Source organism: Eretmochelys imbricata, chromosome 22 (assembly GCF_965152235.1).
Source record: "Eretmochelys imbricata isolate rEreImb1 chromosome 22, rEreImb1.hap1, whole genome shotgun sequence".
In the NCBI taxonomy this organism is placed as follows: domain Eukaryota; kingdom Metazoa; phylum Chordata; order Testudines; family Cheloniidae; genus Eretmochelys; species Eretmochelys imbricata.
In genome coordinates this window covers 20,533,466-20,552,633 of record NC_135593.1, presented here as the reverse complement: position 1 = coordinate 20,552,633, position 19,168 = coordinate 20,533,466, and the positions used below count along the sequence as shown (strand labels likewise).

At 51.7% G+C, this 19,168-nt stretch overlaps 1 protein-coding gene across 2 annotated transcripts in view; it reads left to right on the top strand.

Annotated features, from left to right (window-relative positions):
- Positions 1–19,168, top strand: part of BCL9L (BCL9 like) — an 86,959-nt gene that overhangs the window by 62,148 nt on the left and 5,643 nt on the right. For both annotated transcript variants that reach the window (XM_077839929.1, XM_077839930.1), the window contains 5 exons: positions 3,038–3,416; positions 8,012–8,134; positions 13,760–13,970; positions 15,417–15,501; positions 15,725–18,113. In XM_077839929.1, the coding sequence (XP_077696055.1) occupies positions 3,116–3,416; positions 8,012–8,134; positions 13,760–13,970; positions 15,417–15,501; positions 15,725–18,113 (3,109 nt within the window). In that variant the 5' untranslated portion in view covers positions 3,038–3,115. The remainder of the gene's footprint in view (positions 1–3,037; positions 3,417–8,011; positions 8,135–13,759; positions 13,971–15,416; positions 15,502–15,724; positions 18,114–19,168) is intronic.

Sequence of the window (19,168 nt, the reverse complement as noted above, 5' to 3'; positions counted from 1 at the left end):
GCATCTTGTTCAAGGTCCAACATCCTGCTGCAGTGGAGTGGGACTTGGCTTTTCCCCATTGCGTGTCCCCAGGTCCACTCTGAGCAGGTCAGAAAGGGCATCCATCCCACTGCTGAGCTGACTGAGTTCTATTTAGAGCCCTGGGGTTTGGGTTGGTGCCCAGCGCTTCTGGTCCCTGGCCGGCAGAAATAGCTGTGTTCAGTGTATGGATAGGTCGGTCCGGCATCATGCAGCAGAGCCCAGGCAGAAGGGCTGGTACCCTGGGTGTGGTGGGATGATCTCTTTGCCTATGTGCGGAAGGAAGCTCCTTTGTAGGCAGGGTGGTATCTGTAAGGTAGAGAGTTTAACAAAGCTGAACATGCAGAGAACAACACAGCAGCTTCCACAAACAGCTGGCTGGAGGGTCCCCCCAGGAAGTAAAAAGGGAGTGAAGGGGAGTGTCTGTATCTTTAGGGCCAACACAGCAGAGGGATATGGGGTATGTCTCTGGAAGATCCTGGCACAGCATGCAGGGTACTTCTCATGGAGAGTTTGGACACACTTTGACCTGTTCCTTTCTCAAGTGCAGGAGCCATCTTACACTGCTGGTGGTTTGTCAGGAGCACAGGGCAGGGGAAGACACCGCTCCCCTACGCTTGCTTCCTCTGCCTCTGCCCAGGTGACTCTGAGTGCACCTGCCTTTTCCTCTCCTCCCATTGTGGTACTGCATTTATGCTGGGATGGCTGGTGTGCCTCATTGGGGTTATTGGTCCCTGCTAAAGTGAGCTGCTGTTTGTTGCATGCAGGGAATAGTGACAAGCCATGAGGGATGCAGGCTGCAGCTGCCCAGGCAGCCCATTGAATTGTGAGTGGTGCTCGGTGGCTCCCCAGAGCAGATAATGGACCCAGCAAATAGCTGGCATCTCATTCCAGTCACCGCAAGACTCTTTATCCCTGGGCAGAGACACAGGAGAGCCCCAGCGAAGGGGTGAGGGTGTGTGTGTGGGGGAAGAATCCTCCGTTAAGTCAAATAGATGCTGCTGAAAGGCTGAATCTGCATTTCCGGAACAAACACCCCCCCCACACACACACCGCTCCCCAGCCTTCCATATGTGCCCTTTGCTCCCGTCTTCCCTCTGAGCATCCTGTGGGGCTATCTAGAGAACTGTGCCCAAGGTCTGGTTTGGTGAAGACCTCACCCCATTATCCCTGGCAGCCCCATGCTGCACCACAACATCCAGCTGGAAGTTCTGGCTGGTATGGAGTTTTCCCCATCCATCAAGCATCCCTGTCTCAGGCCATTGTAGCAGGTGCTAAAGCTACTCCTTTGCCCCCTACAAGAGCAGTGACTGTTGCTTGGCTGGCTGATTCCCCTGCCTGCTCTCACTTCTGCCTGTCTCTCACCTCTCTGCCCCCCATTCCTCCATCCATCCCACTGCCTCCATCCCCTCCTTCCCTCAGCCTTGTTCATTATTTCCTGCTCAGAACAGCCCCCTCTCACCTCCTGCTCCCACTGCATCCCTCCCCTCAGTGGGCTGGGTTGTCACACCTCGTCCATCAGGTTGAACCACATGCTGACTAGTAGGCACCATGTCTCATGTGTCTTGCAAAGCACCGGAAAGGCTCTTTCAGTACTAGCAACAGCTGGGACTGGCTGAGAAATGGGCAGTAGAATTTGGGATGCTAAGGCCCTGAGGGCTCTGTATTTCTGTTCACTGTACAAAGTTGTTCTGTACTCTGGGAAACACGTGCAAAATCTTAGAAATGCAGGACTGAAAGGGACCTCGATAGGTCGTCTAGTCCAGTTCCCTGCACTGAGGCAGGACTAAGTATTATCTAGACCATCCCTGACAGGTGTTTGTCTAACCTGCTCTTAAAAACCTCCAATGATGGAGAATGCACAGCCTCCCTAGGTAACTTGTTACAGTGCTTAACTACCCTGACAGAAAGTTTTTCCTAATGTCTAACCTAAATCTCCCTTGGTGCAATTTAAACCCATTGCTTCTTGTCTTGTCCTCAGTGGTTTGTCCTGTCCTCAGTGGTTAAGGAGAGCAATTTATCACCCTGATCTTTATAACAACCTGTTACCTACTTGAAGACTCTAATCATGTCCCCTCTCAGTCGTCTCTTCTCCAAACTAAATAAAGCTCTCTCTCCCCCCACCCCCCCCCACCCCAATCCTTCCTTGTCGGGCATGTTTTCTAGAAACCTTTAATCATTTTTGTTGCTCTCCTCTGGACTTTCTCCAATTTGTCCACATCTGTCTGAAAGTGTGGAAGAATTGTGCTGGGTGTCCTTCCATTCAAGAGAGGACAAGCTTTGAGTGAAAATAGCCCCATTTTATTCATAACATACTGAATTGGTGTGTATATGTACATGCCTCTACTTGGTGGAATTGTTTTTTCTGTGTGTCATAGATCTTATACTGCTTCTAGCAAAGGAAGTTTCTCCTTTAGCTCAAGCGGTCAGGGCCTGATTTTTGCCTTTGGGAAGTCTGGTTCTATCCTACCACCTTGAAGTTCCACACAGCCAGATATGCAGCACAGTGACAGCTGTGATCTCCTGGGTCCCCAATGTAACATTTAAATATGCAACTTAGAAAATATTACTGTGAATCTCATTAGTCCTGGCAAAAAGGCCTTCAAAACTTATTTTTGGGGGGTGAAGAGGTGGTGTCATGGGATGACCTAGAATGTAGAATTTTGTGTCCAGTCTCCCCCATTTGTCCATCCCTATGCTGGGCTTTGCTAATAGTTAGAACCCTGCAGATCTGCAGGGATGTGGATACCCATGGACCATGTTTGCGGATTGCAGATCAGATACGGCTACAAACTTTGTATCCGCACATGGCTTTACTCATCGTGGTAGGTGTGGGTGCAGGCACTTTCTGTCAGGGTTGGGGACAGGCGCAAGGGGTGCAAGCACCCTCAATAGAAGGAGGGGAGGAGGCACTTGGGCTGTGGGCACCCTGGATGGCTTGCAGGGAGGCCCACGGGTACTCGTGGTGGGGGAGGCATGTGGGGCACAGAGGTTTATTGGTTGCTTTCTCTTTTTGCAGGTGTTTTGACCAAAGGGAAGCAGCAGCAGGGACTTAGAGCTCCCTCCACTGTCGCTGCCAGAAGTTTTAGCCAATCAAATGCACCCTGACAATAAACTGACCAATCATGGAAAGACAGGTAACAGCAGCACCCAGTCTCAGCACCATAATGTGAGCCAAGGACCCACCTGCAACCTGGGGTCTAAGGGCGTAGGGGCGGGAAATCATGGCAGCAAAGCCAATCAGATTTCTCCTGGCAACTCTGGACTGAAAAACAGCCAGAACGCTGTCCCAAACTTTGGGTCTTTGAAGGGCAAAGTGAAACGGGAACGAAGCATCTCAGTGGACTCAGGAGAGCAGCGGGAAGCCAGCACCCCCTCACTGGACACGGAATCGAAAGGTAATGCTCAAAAACCTTTGCCTTGGAAAGATTTTCTCTGAACTGCCCCTCGCATCCTAGTGGGAACTGGGTGTGGAGCAGCTAAGAACCTTTCCTGCAGCCTGTGATCCTGCGGTGCCCCTGGTGGGCTAGCTAGGAGCTCCCCTACTCAGCCTGTGTTCCTGCACCATTGGGCTGCTCTCTCCTTTCAGGTGGACTAGAATAACAGTGAGCTCACTCATGGCCTGTGTTCCTACACTACTCCTCACAGCACCTTCTGCTGGGGAATGCTTGGATTGCACTGTTTGGCAGCCTCACCCCAGACACCCTACATACCCCATACTGGGCTCCGTTTTGCACTAGCTTCTGAGGCCCCAGTGAGCTGCAGCATGTCATCAGGAGTTATGGTGAAAATCCCGATAGTGCAGTTTCCAAGCACAGAACTGAGAGAGGTTTTGTTAATTGTCTAATTGCTGTTGCCAAAGATCTGACTATTTGTGATGCCCTTGCAGCTGTCTTGTTTCTGTCCAGCCGTGGTTAGAGGGAGTTGGTGTGAGGGTCGTTTGTTGGAGAGTTAGTGGTTTTGTTTGCAATGGATGACTTCTGAGTTAAATCACATGGTTTCTGGAAAAGGGCCTAGTCAGCACTTCCTGACCATTGGCTTCCCTGTTCTAACCAGCCTCTCACAGCCTGTTGGGCCCTACAGATCACTGTGCCAAAGGGCTGCACGTGGCATTCACTACAGCAGACATGGGGGCATTTTGCCTGTGAGTTGCAAAGTGAGAACCTCCGGCAGTATCTTTGGTTCTTCTTAGGGGCCATCTTTACACCTGGTAGCCTGGAGTTGCTCTTCCCAGGAGTAGCACTGCTGCCCTGGCCCATATTCCAGCACGTCTCATGATCAAAGATCTGTTTAGTTTTCTACAGGAACATAGAAGCTGGCAGGCTGGCTTGGACCAGAGCTGCATCCAGCCCAGTGTCTTGTCCCTGACCATAGCCAGTGCCAGCTGCTTCAGAGGAAGGTGCAAGAAACACCATTATAGACTATGTCCTGCCTAAAAGGAAGGTTTCTTCCTCAGTGACAGTGGGAGGTTGGCTAATACCCTGGAATGTGAGAGTTCATAGCCCTGGCTAATGGGATGGGGATGTTCTCATCATCCATGTAAATGTTCAATCCTTTATTGAATCCAACTATGCTTTTGGCTCAGTATATTGTAGCATTGAGTTTAACAGGTGAATTATTAAAATAACTCAGTCTAGAATGCCTAAATCTCCTATGTAAATTCTTTGGCCTCCCAATTCAGCTACAGCTCACTGATGTCTATCTTGAATCTGGTCTCTAAACACTGTTCTGTGTAAGAGGCTCAGTGAAGGAGTGATGTCTTGGGGGTTACAGCAGAGGACTGGAAGTCACCACTCCTGTGTTCTATTCCTGGCTCTGACACTGACACCCTGTGTGACTTTAGGCAAGTCTTCCCCCCCCCTCTCTGAGCCTCGGTCTATCCCTCTGGGTAATGGGGACAATAGCCAGTCTTGCAAAGTGCTTTGAGATCCTCAGGTGACAAATGTCATAAAATGGCAGAGTATTATGACACCAATCCCACAAAGGGCCCTAAACCTCCCTTCCATTTTCACCCCTGGAAATCTCTGCCCCGCGACCTTGGGCTTAGTGCCAAAGCCTTCCCTCACTCGCAGCAGGAGCCAAGTGGCATTTGAGTATATGTAGGGCCCTACCAAATTCACAGTCCATTTTGGTCAATTTCACGGTCATAGGATTTTAAAATCATAAATTTTATTATTTCAGCTATTAATTTTGAAATGTTAGTGTTGTAATTGTAGGGTCCTGACCCAAAAAGGAGTTGGGGGCGGGGGTCACAAGATTATTGTAGGGGGCTGTGCTTCTGCTGCCTTTACTTCTGCGCTGCTGCTGGTGGCGGTGCTGCCTTCAGAGCTGAGTTGGAGAGCGGCGGCAGCTGGCTGGGAGCCCACTCTGAAGGGAGCGCAACCGCCAGCAACAGCGCAGAAGTAAGCACGGTCTGGTATTGCCACCCTTACTTCTGCACTGCTGCCTGCAGAGCTGGGGCCTCAGTCAGCAGCTGCTGCTCTCCGGCCACCCAGCTCTGAAGGCGGCAGCACAGAAGTACGAGTTGCATAGTAGGGTGTTGCCACCCTTACTTCTGCCCTGCTGCTGGCGGGGTGCTGCCTTCAGAGCTGGGCACCCGGCGAACAGCTGCCGCACTCTGGCCACCCAGCTCTGAAGGCAGCGCAGAAGTAAGGGTGGCAATACTGCGACCCTCCTGCAACTCCTTTTTAGGTCAGACCCTCAACTGGAGAAACGTTGGTCTTCCCTGTGAAATCTGTATAGTGTAGGGTAAAAGCACACAAAAGACCAGATTTGACGGGGGGGAGACCAGATTTGACGGGGGGGAGACCAGATTTTGCGGTCCATGACGTGTTTTTCATGGCCGTGAATTTCGTGAGGCCCTTGGTATATGGAGTCCTTTCAAATAATAATGAAGTATCTCTTATTCCAAGCTGCTTGTGTTTATAGAGCTGCAGCCTGAGATTCATCCTGAGGCAGTTGGCGAGGATGCTTACTAGCAAAGATATGTGTAGACCTCTCTCTCCTGATCACATGCCATGGATACAAGGCTCCCCACCCCCCAAAAAACCCAACAACACAAAAAACATGGATGCTGGGTTGGCCATGCTGATCCTTGCTGTATGTTACTCTTCCCTCCTGCATGCTGGGTGGTCCTGGACACCTGTGGAACTGATTTCCAGGGATGTTGTGAAGGCCAAAAGTATAACTGGGTTCAAAAAAGAATTAGATACGTTCATGGAGAATAGGTCCAAAACTGGCTATTAGCCAAGATGGTCAGGGTCACAACCCCACGCTCTGGGTATCCCTAACCCTTTGATTCCCAGAAGCTGGGACTGGATGACAAGGGGATGGATCATTTGATAATTGCCTATTCTGTTCATTCTGTGCCTCTGAAGCACCTGGCACTAGCCATTGTCAGATTACAGGATACTGGGCTAGATGGACTTGGTCTGACCCAGTATGGCTGTTCTTATGTTCTGATGATGGTGGGACAGAACAGGCCAGGTTCTGAACATGACAAAGCCCTGGGAGGGGGACACACTGCTCTCCTGCCTGTTGCCTTGTTGAGAGACCATTGAATTCATTGGGCAGGAAGCCATCTCTGGGGCAAAAGCTTCATTCCTGCCCCAGTGCAGCATATGCCTGTTGCTTTGGCCTAGCTGCGCTTCTATGGTTGTTTTTTTGCAGTCATGTCCCTAGGCCCGGCCCCCCCACCCCCAGCGCCTTCTCCTTTAATTCTTCTCTGATTGGAACTAGTTGCCATTTTCTGGGGGCAGGAAGGGGTGGTTAGTAATTTTTCTTGTATGAAAACCAGTGGTGCATCTCTCCCTGCCAGTCACCATCCACAGCTGCAGATTCAGGCCTCTGGGGAGAGTCTAAATGCTGAGATCAAGATGTCAAGGGAGAGCGCTCATTGTGACTGGCTGGGAGGAGAGCTGGGGAATGTGAACCCCATACAGGGAGGGGAGTTAGTGCAGGAGCAATGAGGAAGAAGAACTTGGCTGAGACTGAGAGGGGAAAATTTGGGCTGGATGCCAGGAAAGCTGCCTGGCAGTGTGATGGCTCAGGCTGGGGAATCGCCTCCCAAAGGGAGGGTAGGAGCCCCATTGCTTGGCACATTTCCGCTACTGGGCAAACCTCTGGGTGGAACCCTGTTGGGAACAATCCTGCTGCAGCCAGCAGGGAGATGGGAGTTGACAGGCCTCTAATGAGCTCCCATGTCAGTCTGTTGCACCAGACTGAGCTCTTGTGAATGGCAGAGACGGCTGGTATTGACTGAGCTTTCCCACTCAGTGCTCCACCAGGAGCTTTGCCTCCCCTGGCTAACGTCTGGGTCGCAGCTCTAGGACAGTTCTGGGGCTCCAGCAAAAGCTTCTGGATCTCTGACAAACAGTTTCACGCTGTTGTAAACAGTTCCTTGGTGGCTGTTTGGACCCAGCTCAGGCTGTGATCCCATCCCCCCATAGGTGAGGAATGACTGCATTGGAGAAGGGGTCCTGGAGCAGGCTCCCAGCCTGGGCTCTGACTGCTAAATGCTTCTTTGCAAAGACATGCTAGCAGGGCCTCACCCACAGCACAACCAGGGCTTTGCTGCAGGCACATCACAGTTCAGCCAGTGGTCTCAGAGCAGAGATGGAAATGCTGCTTCCAAGTTGTGCACTACAGGAGGGAGACTCGGTGCAGGTCCTGCACTATTTGGGGATAGCAGGGCTTCTGACCCACAGTCGGGCTGTTCGGCCATTGGGCAGGAGTCCACATAGCTCCGTGCTGGGTGGGATTGCTGTGGTTTAGTGCAGGAAGCAGACTGAGGCTGGCTGTCAAGGCCAGGGTGAGGCCTATCACAGGGAGCTGAACCCTTGTACATCTTCCCCTCTGTTCTTTGGACTCTCCTGGCTGGTTTTGCGAGCATGACCCTAAGTGCCAGGAGGTGGTGGGGCGGAGCCCCAGCCTACTCAGTCCATGGCTGTGCCGTGGCACTCCCTGCTTTCTGACAGGTACTTTCCCACTGCAGGTGAGGTGGCTCCCCGCAGCAAGCGTCGGTGTGTGCTGGAGAGGAAACAGCCATACAGTGGGGACGAATGGTGCTCAGGCCCGGACAGCGAGGAGGACGACAAACCCATCAGCAGCACACACAGTGAGTATCCCCTCCCCAACAGCCCCGAGATCACTGCATGCCCAGTTCCTGCTCTGGAGTCCGTCAGAGAAGGCAGCGATGGCAACCAAAGGCTCCCAAAAGAAGCTGTCTGCTGGCTTAATAGGGCACTTGGTGAGGTGTGTGTTGATGCTGCAAAGTTGTGGTATTGCACACACTGTGTGTGTATTGTGAGGGAGGTGTGGTGTGGTGCTCTGCAGGTGGATTTTGTGCAGTGTGGTTTAGGCGGTGGAGTGCTGGAGGATTGTTGAATGCAGTGTGCAGTAGGAGGAGTCGATGTGTGATATGGGACTTGTATCAGTCCCCCAGCCCTCTTGGACCCATCTCCATGAGGGGACATTCCCCCCCCACCAACCCACATGACAGGTGGGCTGGCCACGGTGGGCTCTTGTGCATGGCTGGCACTGACTTGGCTTCAGTGCTGTTTTGCAGGCCAGTGGGCATGCACAGAGTTCATCATGTTTCGTGAGCGCTGTGCTGCAGAGAGTGCATCCTGCATAGATTTAGATCCCTGTACACACTGTACTGTTGGACCATCCACTCTGGAGTCACTACAACCCTGTCTGGAGGCGGTTGTGCTCTGGCATCAAGGGAAATGCTCAGGGCCTGCCAAGAATCTGGACAGGGCTGAGTTAACCAGAGTGCACTGCACACTGACTTAATTTCTGATCAAGGCTTTAAATCAAGTTAAAAGCTTGCTCTGAGGCCCTGATGGTTTTTATTGTAAGTCTCTGGGGGATGGTGACGTTTTATCAATAGGTTTCATGTGACTCTTAAGCCTCTGCTCCCTCTTTCCCCCATCTCGGTCCTCCCTCCCCACCCATTGGAATCTCATATGTTAAAAGAGTGTCACTTTGTGTTTAGCTGGAAGCTGAGGCACTTCTCTCAGCCTAATAAATAGCACAGTGATCTGACATGTCTGTCTGGGGGGTGGGTTGTAAACAAACTGATGGTCCCTCCTGCATTCCAGAAACAGCAAAATCCTTTGATTTGTTGCATCTTGAATTCAACTATTTTCAAACTGTGGAAGTGAAAATATTTTTGAGGTAGCTAGGTCAGGTCCATTTGGGTCCATCTTTCACATTCTCATTCCTCTTCATCCTGCCAATGGCTTTCCCAACAGACAAGTTCCCCAGCTACTGGAAGAAAAAGCTAGATTTGTTTCCCTGTATCTTTCCATTTGCTTCCCTTTTTCTCCAGAGTTGTGTTTTTTAAAATTCTGCTCACAGCAAATGGAACATGGTAAAGTCATTAAGAAAAGTGTGAAGCTAAGAGTTTGTGAATCAGAGCAATTGCCCCTAAAATGACAGAGGAGCTTTTCCTAGATCAATATTCATGATGGTTTGTATTTCTTAAAACTCCAAACACTTTTAGACATGAACACCTCCCCCACACCCTTTCCAACCAACGCTCCCAATTTGACATAAGGGACTCATGTTGTTATCTTCTCCATCCACATAGCTGCAACCCTAGCTTTCGGTAAAAAGACTGCACAGGATAAAGACTGGTTTGCCACATACTCTGAAGTATGCTTCCAGTTATTGAAGCAAAATGCATGCCATATATCCACTACAACATGAACCCCTCTCCTGAAATATGTGCTCACCTCAGAATGGCCAAGAGCACATTATAACAAACAATAAGGCAACGTGCTCAATCGTACTGGCTCTATCTCTGCGAAAAGATACAAATGTCCTTTGAGAATGGAGGTCTAAGGGGATGATGGAATCAAGAAAGCAATAGTTTCTTCAGCCAGGAAGACTGCCCCACTCAAATCTCTTAATGGAGACATCATCGTGTCTCATCATCCCTTGCAGGGAGGGATAGCTCAGGGGTTTGAGCATTGGCCTGCTAAACCCAGGGTTGTGAGTTCAATCCTTGAGGGGGCCATTTAGGGATCTGGGGCAAAAATTGGGGATTGGTCCCGCTTTGAGCAGGGGATTGGAGTAGATGACCTCCTGAGGTCCCTTCCAACCCTGATATTCTATGATTCTGTGTTCATCAACAGAAGCAAATAGATGCAGTATCACAAGCTTTAGTCACATGAAACCAGTCTTTCTGAAGCAGCGCTAAATGCAGTCCCCAGGCTTCAGACTATCAAAGAGTTTGATATAGAATCATTTATAAATGAGCTTGAAAAGGCAATCACCTCCCTAGCACCAGGAAGGGCTACAGGAAAAGAAGGAATTCCAGCTGAAGTACTGGAATAAGACTTAAACATCTGCCCAATGTCTTGTTTGCCTGGGAAGGAGGGGTATTGCAAGATATGAATGATGCCAACATCATAATGCTGTATAAAAACAAAGGAGAATGGAGTGATTGCAACAACTACAGAGGAATCTCTTTCCGTAGGATTGCTGGTAAGGCATTAACAAAGGTCAGCCTCAAAAGACTCCAAGTTCTTGTTGAATGCATATATTCAGAGAGTCGCTGTATCTTCCATGTCAGTAGATCACCTATTCACATAGTCTTCACTAAGGCAGCTACAAGAAAAGTGTCAAGAACAAGGAAAACCTCTCTACATGGCCTTCATAGATCTTACAAAGGCTGTTGACCATGTCATCAGAATGGGTCTTTTCCAATTGCAAGATAATTTGTTGCGACTCCCCCCCTTCCCCCAGTCCTCGTCAGTCTAATTCAATCCTTCCACAATGGCATGAAGGCCACAGTCCAATATGATGATGATCAAGCTGACTGCTTTGTAATCCACAGTGGTATCACAGGGATGTGTTTTGGCACTAACACTTTTCAATATATTCTTCTGTCTGCTGCTTTGTCATGCTTTCTCATCTAGCACTGAGTGTGTATGGAAAACACTTCAACGCTGCACATATAAGAGCTAACAGCAAAGTCAAATACCTGCTAATAAGGGAACTTTTTTGTCCTGATGGCGCACTGTTGCACACAGTGAAGAGGACCTTTAGCATCTTGATAGTAGCTTTGCACTAGCTTGTGACAAATTTGGACTAATCATTGGTCTAAAGAAGACCATGATTATGGTACACATGTGTGGACTGCACCAGAAGTTTTAATAGGTAGTACCATGCTAGAATTTGTCACAATCTCTGCTATCTAGGATCAACTGTTCTGGATAACCTACCTCTAGATGTTGAGCTTAATTCTTACATTGGAAAGGCAGCCACCAGACCCACACCAAGGTATGGGTCTACCAGCTGTGCACTTCAATTACACTGCTGTATAGTGGCAAGATTTGGACCACCTACAGTGGACATGAGTAGGCTAAACACTTTCCACACCCATTGTCTTCATCATATTCTAAATATCAAGTGAGAAACCAAAGTATCTGAGAAAGCAAAACTGCCAAGTCTAATCACTATTCTTAAACACAGTTGCTGGCTTCGTCATCTGCAATGGATAGGTGATGGACACATTCTGAAGGATCTCCTGTATGGAGAATTTGTGGATGCTCCAAGGCCACTGTGCCAACCTAGGCTCAGTTTCAAGGATGTTTCCAGGAGTGACTTCAAAACTTTTAATATAGACACTACAGGGTGGGACGATGCAATTAACAGGCCACATTGGTGGGCTTTCCTGCACCAAAGAGGCTGAAGAGATGTGGTTGACGGAGAGGAAAGTGAAGACAGCAAAGCACAGCAGGCCTCAAAGACTTAGTAGTGCACTAGCTTCCTCTTCTGGCCTTGTGCCTTCTGCCTGCATTATTTATGGCAAAGACTGTTCAAGAATTGGATGTTTTAGCCACTTGCAATGTTGCAGCACAACACACAGTAACTGAACTTATTTGGCTGTTTCACTGTCCTCTTTCAAGGCTTCCACTCCATGTTAATGCTTCATAAAGTTGTGTGGGAGTCTGGCTGTCTTTGTTGCAGGGAAGTTGCCAGTTGGAAATGTGCATTTCTGCATCACCCTAGAGAGAGGATCCTCCCCTCTGCTGTGCAGGCCTCCAGCTGGGTGCAGAGCAAGGCAGGCAGGCAGTATAAAGAAAATGGACAAGCATACAAGGAGCTGTAGAGTTGCCCTTGCATCTGACTCAGTGCAGTGTAAACAGACAAGGGCTTACAGCAAGTTGTTGTTCAAGGCTCCTCCCTTTAGATCACTGGGGTTTGAGGCAGGATAGCCCAGGGCACTAGGCTGGGAGTCAGGACTAATGGGTTCTCTTCTTGGCTCTGCCACAGATTCACTGGGTGACCTTTGACATGTCACTTCTCCTCTGTGTCTCAATAGAAAGGGATAATACTGCCCTGCCCTTTACAAAACACTCTGTGATTCATGGGTGAAAGGTGATGGTAAGACCAACCGTTATTTCTGAGGCTGGCTATGAGCAGATTGTCAGGATGCTGCCATGTGTGACAAGAGAGCATCCAGCTGGAGAACAAATGGCCATTTTCCTGTTTAAAATGGCTGGATTTTAACAGTTCTGCATAGTTTTACCAACTCAGGCACCATGATCCCCAAGACTTGGCGAGGAGTGAGCCTTCCTCAGACTGCCCCCATGACAGAGACAAGAGCCCGATTCCCCTCCCAGCCCGGAGACTCTAGGGAGTCTTGCTTAGAGACACACAGTCCGGACAGTGCGCAGAGGAAGCCCTGGGTGAATCCTGGCCTTGCCCCCATTCCGGCCTTGTCCTGTATTTAATGCCAGAGCCTCGTAGTTCACATGAAAGCGCAGTAGCTTCGCACTCCCAGTCAAGTTCAGGGCTGGGGAGGGGGAATGTGTGTGGCTCTGGCTTCAAGGGGGCTTTCTGTAGGTGGAAGTGCTAATGCAGAATATCTACTAACTACCCTCCAGCTGTCCATAGGGCGCTGTGCAAATGCAAAGCACTAAGTGGTATTGTTAATTACAATTGCTATTAATATTAAGTAGGAGTATTAAATAATTGATAGTGATTAATTATTATTGCTCCAGTGTGCAGTGTTCCCTGAGTGTGTCTGTGGAAATGGCCCTGGAAGGGGAAGGCTAGGGGTGTTTGGGGCCAATCACTCACCAGGAGGGAAAATGAAGGGGCGGAACTAAGCCCTCCCTGCTCCTCACATCTCTCTGGGAGGCTGTAGCCATCCAGGCCCAGAAAAATCCCTGCTGTGTGCTGCCATCTGCTGGAAGTTGGGGGAATGCATAGCCCTGCCTTGCTGGCGGGAAGATGCAGGAGAGATGCCCTGCTCCCCAACACATGTGATTTTTGTTCTTTCCTGTGATTTGTAAGGGGATAAACTCCAGGGTAGAATGTGTGGGCTAAAGACACTGAATCCTCTCCTCACACGCCCTCTGGCACTGCCCCACAATCCTGACTGTCAGACTCCCTGCTGCTTCAGTCTTGGGCCTCCCCGACACACACAGCTCTGCCAGTGCCTCTCATTCCCAGCGTGCAGATCCCACTATCCCAGCCCCAGGCTCCCCCACACCATAGGCAGCTTTGCCAGTTCCCCTCAATCCTGACCCCCCAGACTCCCTGAACTCCTCTGTTACACCAACCCAAGAACTCCTCTGTTATATCCACCGTAGTCTGTAATTGCCCTTAGTCCAGACATTCAGTGTGTGCTGTTTAGCTCTGGCATTCTGCGCGGTGCTTCCCAGCAGTCTGTGTTACGCTGATTGTTGGTAACAGCTGCTCTCTCCTGTGTCCTCTGCAGACTGTAATGTAGCAGATCCTGCAATGTCCACAGCCCCGCAGCTTGGTCCTGGGTCCAACCCGCTGCCGAGCCTGAATGAGACCAGTTCTTCCAATGCACCACATGGCGCTGCTCCTGGCCTGCGGCCCGATGCTGGGGGCAGTGGAAGTGGTGGTGCCGGAAAGCAGCCTTCCCAGTTTGTTTATGTCTTCACCACTCACCTTGCTAACACGTAAGCGGTAAACCCCTGTGTCTTCCCCAGTCCTCCCCATTGGCTCTGGCCACTTAGGGTGGTCTACCACAGCTGCCTCTTACATGCTGTAGTTAGCACTGCAGCCTCTGGAGAAGGTGAGGACTGAGGTTTCCTGGGTTGCCCCTAGCATGACCTTCCCCCCACCCCATCCACATTCTCCCTAGCACAGTTGTCAGGTGCTGGTGGAGAGAGTTCATCTTAAACGCGAGCTGCCTCCTGGTAGTGCCCTAGTGCTGCCAGCCGCAACAGGAGCCACAGAGTGTGTTTGGCCAGATGTATAATAAAGGGTCACAGGAACACTGAAACGTGTTGGCTGCTGCCAGAGGCAGGATACTTGGTTAGATGGATTAGTGGTGTGATCTGGAAAGGCCCTGGGAGAATAGATTGCAGTGGGAGGCACTGGGTACTAACAGTCCAGATTGAGTGCCCTCAACTTGCTCCCTTCATTCTTTTGCAGTATCTCAGCTGCTGATTCTCGGGGAACATACAGCTTTAGAGTGCCTACTTAAGTCATAGCTAGAGTCCTAGGAAAATTTTTTTATTTTTTATAATTTTTTGTTTTATTTTTTGGGAACTTTGTGCTGTTTTATCCATGTGGGAGGGGCCAGGTCTTGCCCCCAGGGGAAGTGGGAGGCCCTGAGGGAGCACAGAGGGAGCCTGACCCCACACTCATGCCATTGAAGCAGCTTAGGGTTAGGGTGAGACCTGGCACACACAGTCACAGCGCTGCTCAGGTTTGGCCTGGCTGCCCCTCCATCATGAGGACCGGGGTGTGGCTGGGCCAAATGTGAGTGAGTGGTGCTGCAACACCATCTGCCAGGTCACAATGCTACTCACTCAGATTTGGCCCGTCTGCACTCCCCCATCCCTTCCTGTTATGATGACAGAGGGATCGCCAGGCTAAACCTGAGCAGCATGGTGACCTTGTGCGCCAGGTCACAAAGTCCAGTGCAAGGAGCTGGGTGCAGCCCCCTGCGGGACGGGAGCCACTGCTGTACAGTGAGTTTTCATTTTATAGTTTTTGCTTTTATTTTGTGTTATTTCACATTTGCAAAGAATATGGGGTTCTAGTCCTAGCATATCCCAAAGTGTCTACCTCCCATGCTATATCCCTCTGGGGCAGCACACAGCAACCAGTGAAGAGCCCAGCACAGTGCACAATACTGGAGGTGGGGAAGGGGAAATTGCAAGGCAGATGTTTTCCTGTCAGACAGATGCCCTGAGATCTGTGCAGAACAGGTGGAAGTTCAGTGCCAGCTCTCCTGTGAGAGTCCCACGATGAGCCCAGGGGGCTTGGGCATTCCCCTAGGGGGCCAACGGGCAGAGGTAGCCTTGCTGGGAGTTCTGAATCTATGGACCCAGGGAATTGCTAAGTATTTCTGGCTTGACACTTTGCTGTTCTTGACTGGCTGCTCTCTTTCTTAGTGCCGCAGAAGCCGTCTTGCAGGGGCGAGCAGACTCCATCCTGACCTATCATCAGCAGAATGTTCCCCGAGCAAAGCTAGACCAGGTATGGCTGGGTGTGAGCCAGACAGTCCTGTCTGTGCATGCTGCTGGGTAATGTCCTCATGGCTAGTCACAACTGGACCCTGTTTGCAGCTCACATTCTTTCAAGGGAGATGGGCTCAGTTAGCTCTTGTGTGGATTCAGGGCTCGAAGCCCACACAAGGTCTGGGGCTACACACCTGCCTTATGTGTTTCTTGCTGACTTTGGCTTCCCCTTTCTCTCCCAGGCTCCAGCTCCCAAGATGCTGGGAGTCGCTGAGCAACTGCCAATTAACCCACCTGCCTCCAGCACTCCGCAGTCCCAGCCCCCAGCATCACAGGGCAACCAGGCACAGCCTCAGCCCCCCCCAACACAGCCCCCTCCACCCCAGAGCATCAGTCAGCAAGCTCTGCCTGCACCAAGCACCCTACCCCAGGAGGGGACGGGAGAGGACGTTCGGCGGGACCTGACTCCCAACTCTGTGGGAAATAGCAGCGGCAGCACCCAGCCAGGGAGCAACCACCCCAACACACCCAACGCCCCCACCAACCCGATGCAGCCCGGGCAGGTGGACTCTTCTAGTGCTTCCAGCTCTAACTTACTGGGGGATGGTGCCAGCGCTGGAGCAGCTGGAAATGGGCAGGTAGGGCTGGGCCCCAGGAACCCCATGAACTCGGAGGGGCTCTCTAAGGAGCAGCTGGAGCACCGGGAACGCTCCTTGCAGACCCTGCGGGACATTGAGCGCCTGCTGCTGCGCAGCAGTGAGGCTGAGCCCTTCCTGAAGTCCAACCAAAGTGCTGGTGAGGGTGGCCCTGCTCCCCAGTCGCAACCCGCACCCACCCAGGCACCCCTCCCGTCTGTGGGCATGAAGAAGTACGAAGAGCCCCTGCAGTCCATGATTTCACAGACGCAGAATCTGGGGGGCCCCAACTTGGAGCACGAGGTCTCCCACCATCAAGGTTCTGACATGGGGCAGCAGATGAATATCATGATGCAGCGGCTGAACCAGGACAGCCTGACGCCAGAGCAAGTGGCCTGGAGGAAGCTGCAGGAGGAGTATTATGAGGAAAAGCGGCGGAAGGAGGAGCAGATCAGCATCCATGGTCGACCTATGCAGGAGATGCTGATCCCCCAGTCCATGGGTGGCATGATGATCCGGGGGCCACCACCGCCCTATCACAGCAAACCTGGGGAGCCGTGGCCTCCAGGCATGGGCAACCAGCTAAGGGGACCCATAGAGGTCCAGGACCCCATGCAGCTGAGGGGAGCACCCCCGTTCCCGGGGCCAAGGTTCCCTGGAAATCAGATGCAGAGGGTCACTGGCTTTGGGGGGATGCAGAATGTGCCCATGGATGCCCTTGGGCCCATGAATGCTATGCAGCGGCCAGTCAGGCCTGGCATGGGATGGAATGATGATATGCCTCCAATAGGAGGCCCAGGGAACTTTCCACAAGGGAGCCTGCCCTACCCTTCGGGGCAAGGGGACCCTGAACGGTTCATGAACCCCCGAGCCAGGGAGGAGATCCTGAGGCACCAGCTGATGGAGAAGCGCCCGGTGGTGATGCAGAGGCCCATGGGGATGTCTGGCAGCTCCATGAGCCAAGGTTTGGAAATGGAGAGGATGATACAGGCTCACAGGCAGATCGACCCATCCATGTTCCCTGGACAGATGCCAGGAGAGAGCCTAGGTGGCGCACCCATAGGTATGGACTTCACGGGTACCAGGGGGATGTTGAGCCCACCCATGAGCCAGTCGAGTCTCCGAGACATGGATGCACCTATGGGACCTGGGAACCTCAACATGAACATGAATGTCAACATGAACATGAACATGAACCTCAATGTCCAGATGACCCCACAGCAGCAGATGATGATGTCGCAGAAAATGAGGGGTCCTGACATGATAGGCCACCAGGGCATCAGCCCTGAGGATCTGGCCAGGGTGAGGGCTCAGAATGGCAGTGGTGGCACAATGATGGGGGGGCCACAGAAGATGATGATCCCCTCACAGTTCCCCAGCCAAGGGCAGCAAGGCTTCTCAGGCACGCAGGGCCCCTATCCCAGCATGCCCCAGGAGATGGGCAGTGCCCCAGACATGTTCAGCCCTGAACAGGGTGCCATGTCCATTGGGAACATCGGCGGCACCACCAGGCTCAGCCACATCCCTTTGCCTCCAGCTTCCAATCCCCCTCCCACCCAAGGGGGCAACCTAGCCAACATGCACCCGGCACCCTCACGGGGCCTGGGCCGCAGGCCCTCTGACCTCACCATCAACATCACCCAGATGAACTCCCCTGGCATGGCCCACCTCAAGTCCCCGACGCTCAGCCAGGTGCACTCACCGCTTGTCCCCTCCCCATCTGCCAACTTGAAGTCCCCACAGACGCCCTCTCAGATGGTCAGCATGCCACCTTCCAACCAGTCTGGGCCCCTGAAGTCGCCCCAGGTGATGAGCTCCTCCCTCAATGTCAGGTCTCCCACCAGCTCACCAAGCCGCCTGAAGTCCCCTTCCATGGCCGTTCCTTCGCCCGGGTGGGTGCCATCTCCCAAAACCACCTTGCCAAGTCCAGGAGTCAGCCAGAGCAAGCAGCCTATCGGCATGAATTCGTCAGCTTCCATGGGAGGGCTGGATCAGGGTAAGCTGTTACACAGTGTGGATGTGTGAGTGGGATAGGGCCATAGAATTAAAGCCTGGTGCTCTGAAGATCTCTGCACATAGCTGGTCACTCTCCTGGAGCCCAATAATTCTGTGGCTTCCAGACCCATATTTTCCATATACTCAGACTAGTAGTGATTACGTGGCTATTTCCCTGCAGGGCAGTGGTGGGAATCTGCCTGCCCATAGCCAGCTCTCCCTGTGCTGGGATTTGGGGTTGGCGAGTGGGCATCTAGGGCCCAGCACTGAAAGTGCTGTAATAGCAGCCCAGTTCCTTTTCCAAAGGGATAGAATACACCATCTGCCTTCCTGTGCCATGCACCAGGCCTAAGGGCAATGTGTCTCAGCATCGGGAAGAAGGGAGCAAGAGCCTAGATTAGGGGAAATGGATACAGCCTGGAGAGGGACTGCTATTTCCTGGTGGGCTGAATGAGCTTGGCCTGCCCGATACATACAAGCCTGCACTCGCTTCTTCTGCGGATTAATGCCAGTGATTTGCTGTGTCCCACCCCACCCCCTGATGCTGTGCTCTCTTATTCACAAGGAGGAAAACAGTAGGCAGCCTAACATGCACTGTAGAGGTTTGGAGGGAGACACTGGACCAAATTAGAAATGGGGAGCCAGGATACCAGCATGCCCAAATTCCTCGGCTGAACGGCTCATGCTCTTCGGGGTTGGGTAGGGATGGAAAAATGGATTGATGGGAGACACAGTCCTTAAACATGTGTCCTGACTTGGAGAAGTGCCTGAAAGGAGGGGACAGTGGGGCGCTGTGTGTCACTGAGCAAACCTGTCTTGGTGCATTCCAGGGGCTGGGGAGATTGCAAGATGTGTCTGGCCAATGCCCAGCTCCCTGCATTTCCTTGTGTTTCTTTTCTCAGGCCCCAGGTCCTGTTGTCTGGGGAGACTTTTTGCAGGTAGATCAGAATTTAGTCCATTTATTTATGCAGGCAGCATTGTCTAATGGTCAAACCAGAGTCTGAGAGTCAGGACTCCAGAACTCTAAGCCTTGCCCTGTCTCCTTGGGCAAGTCCC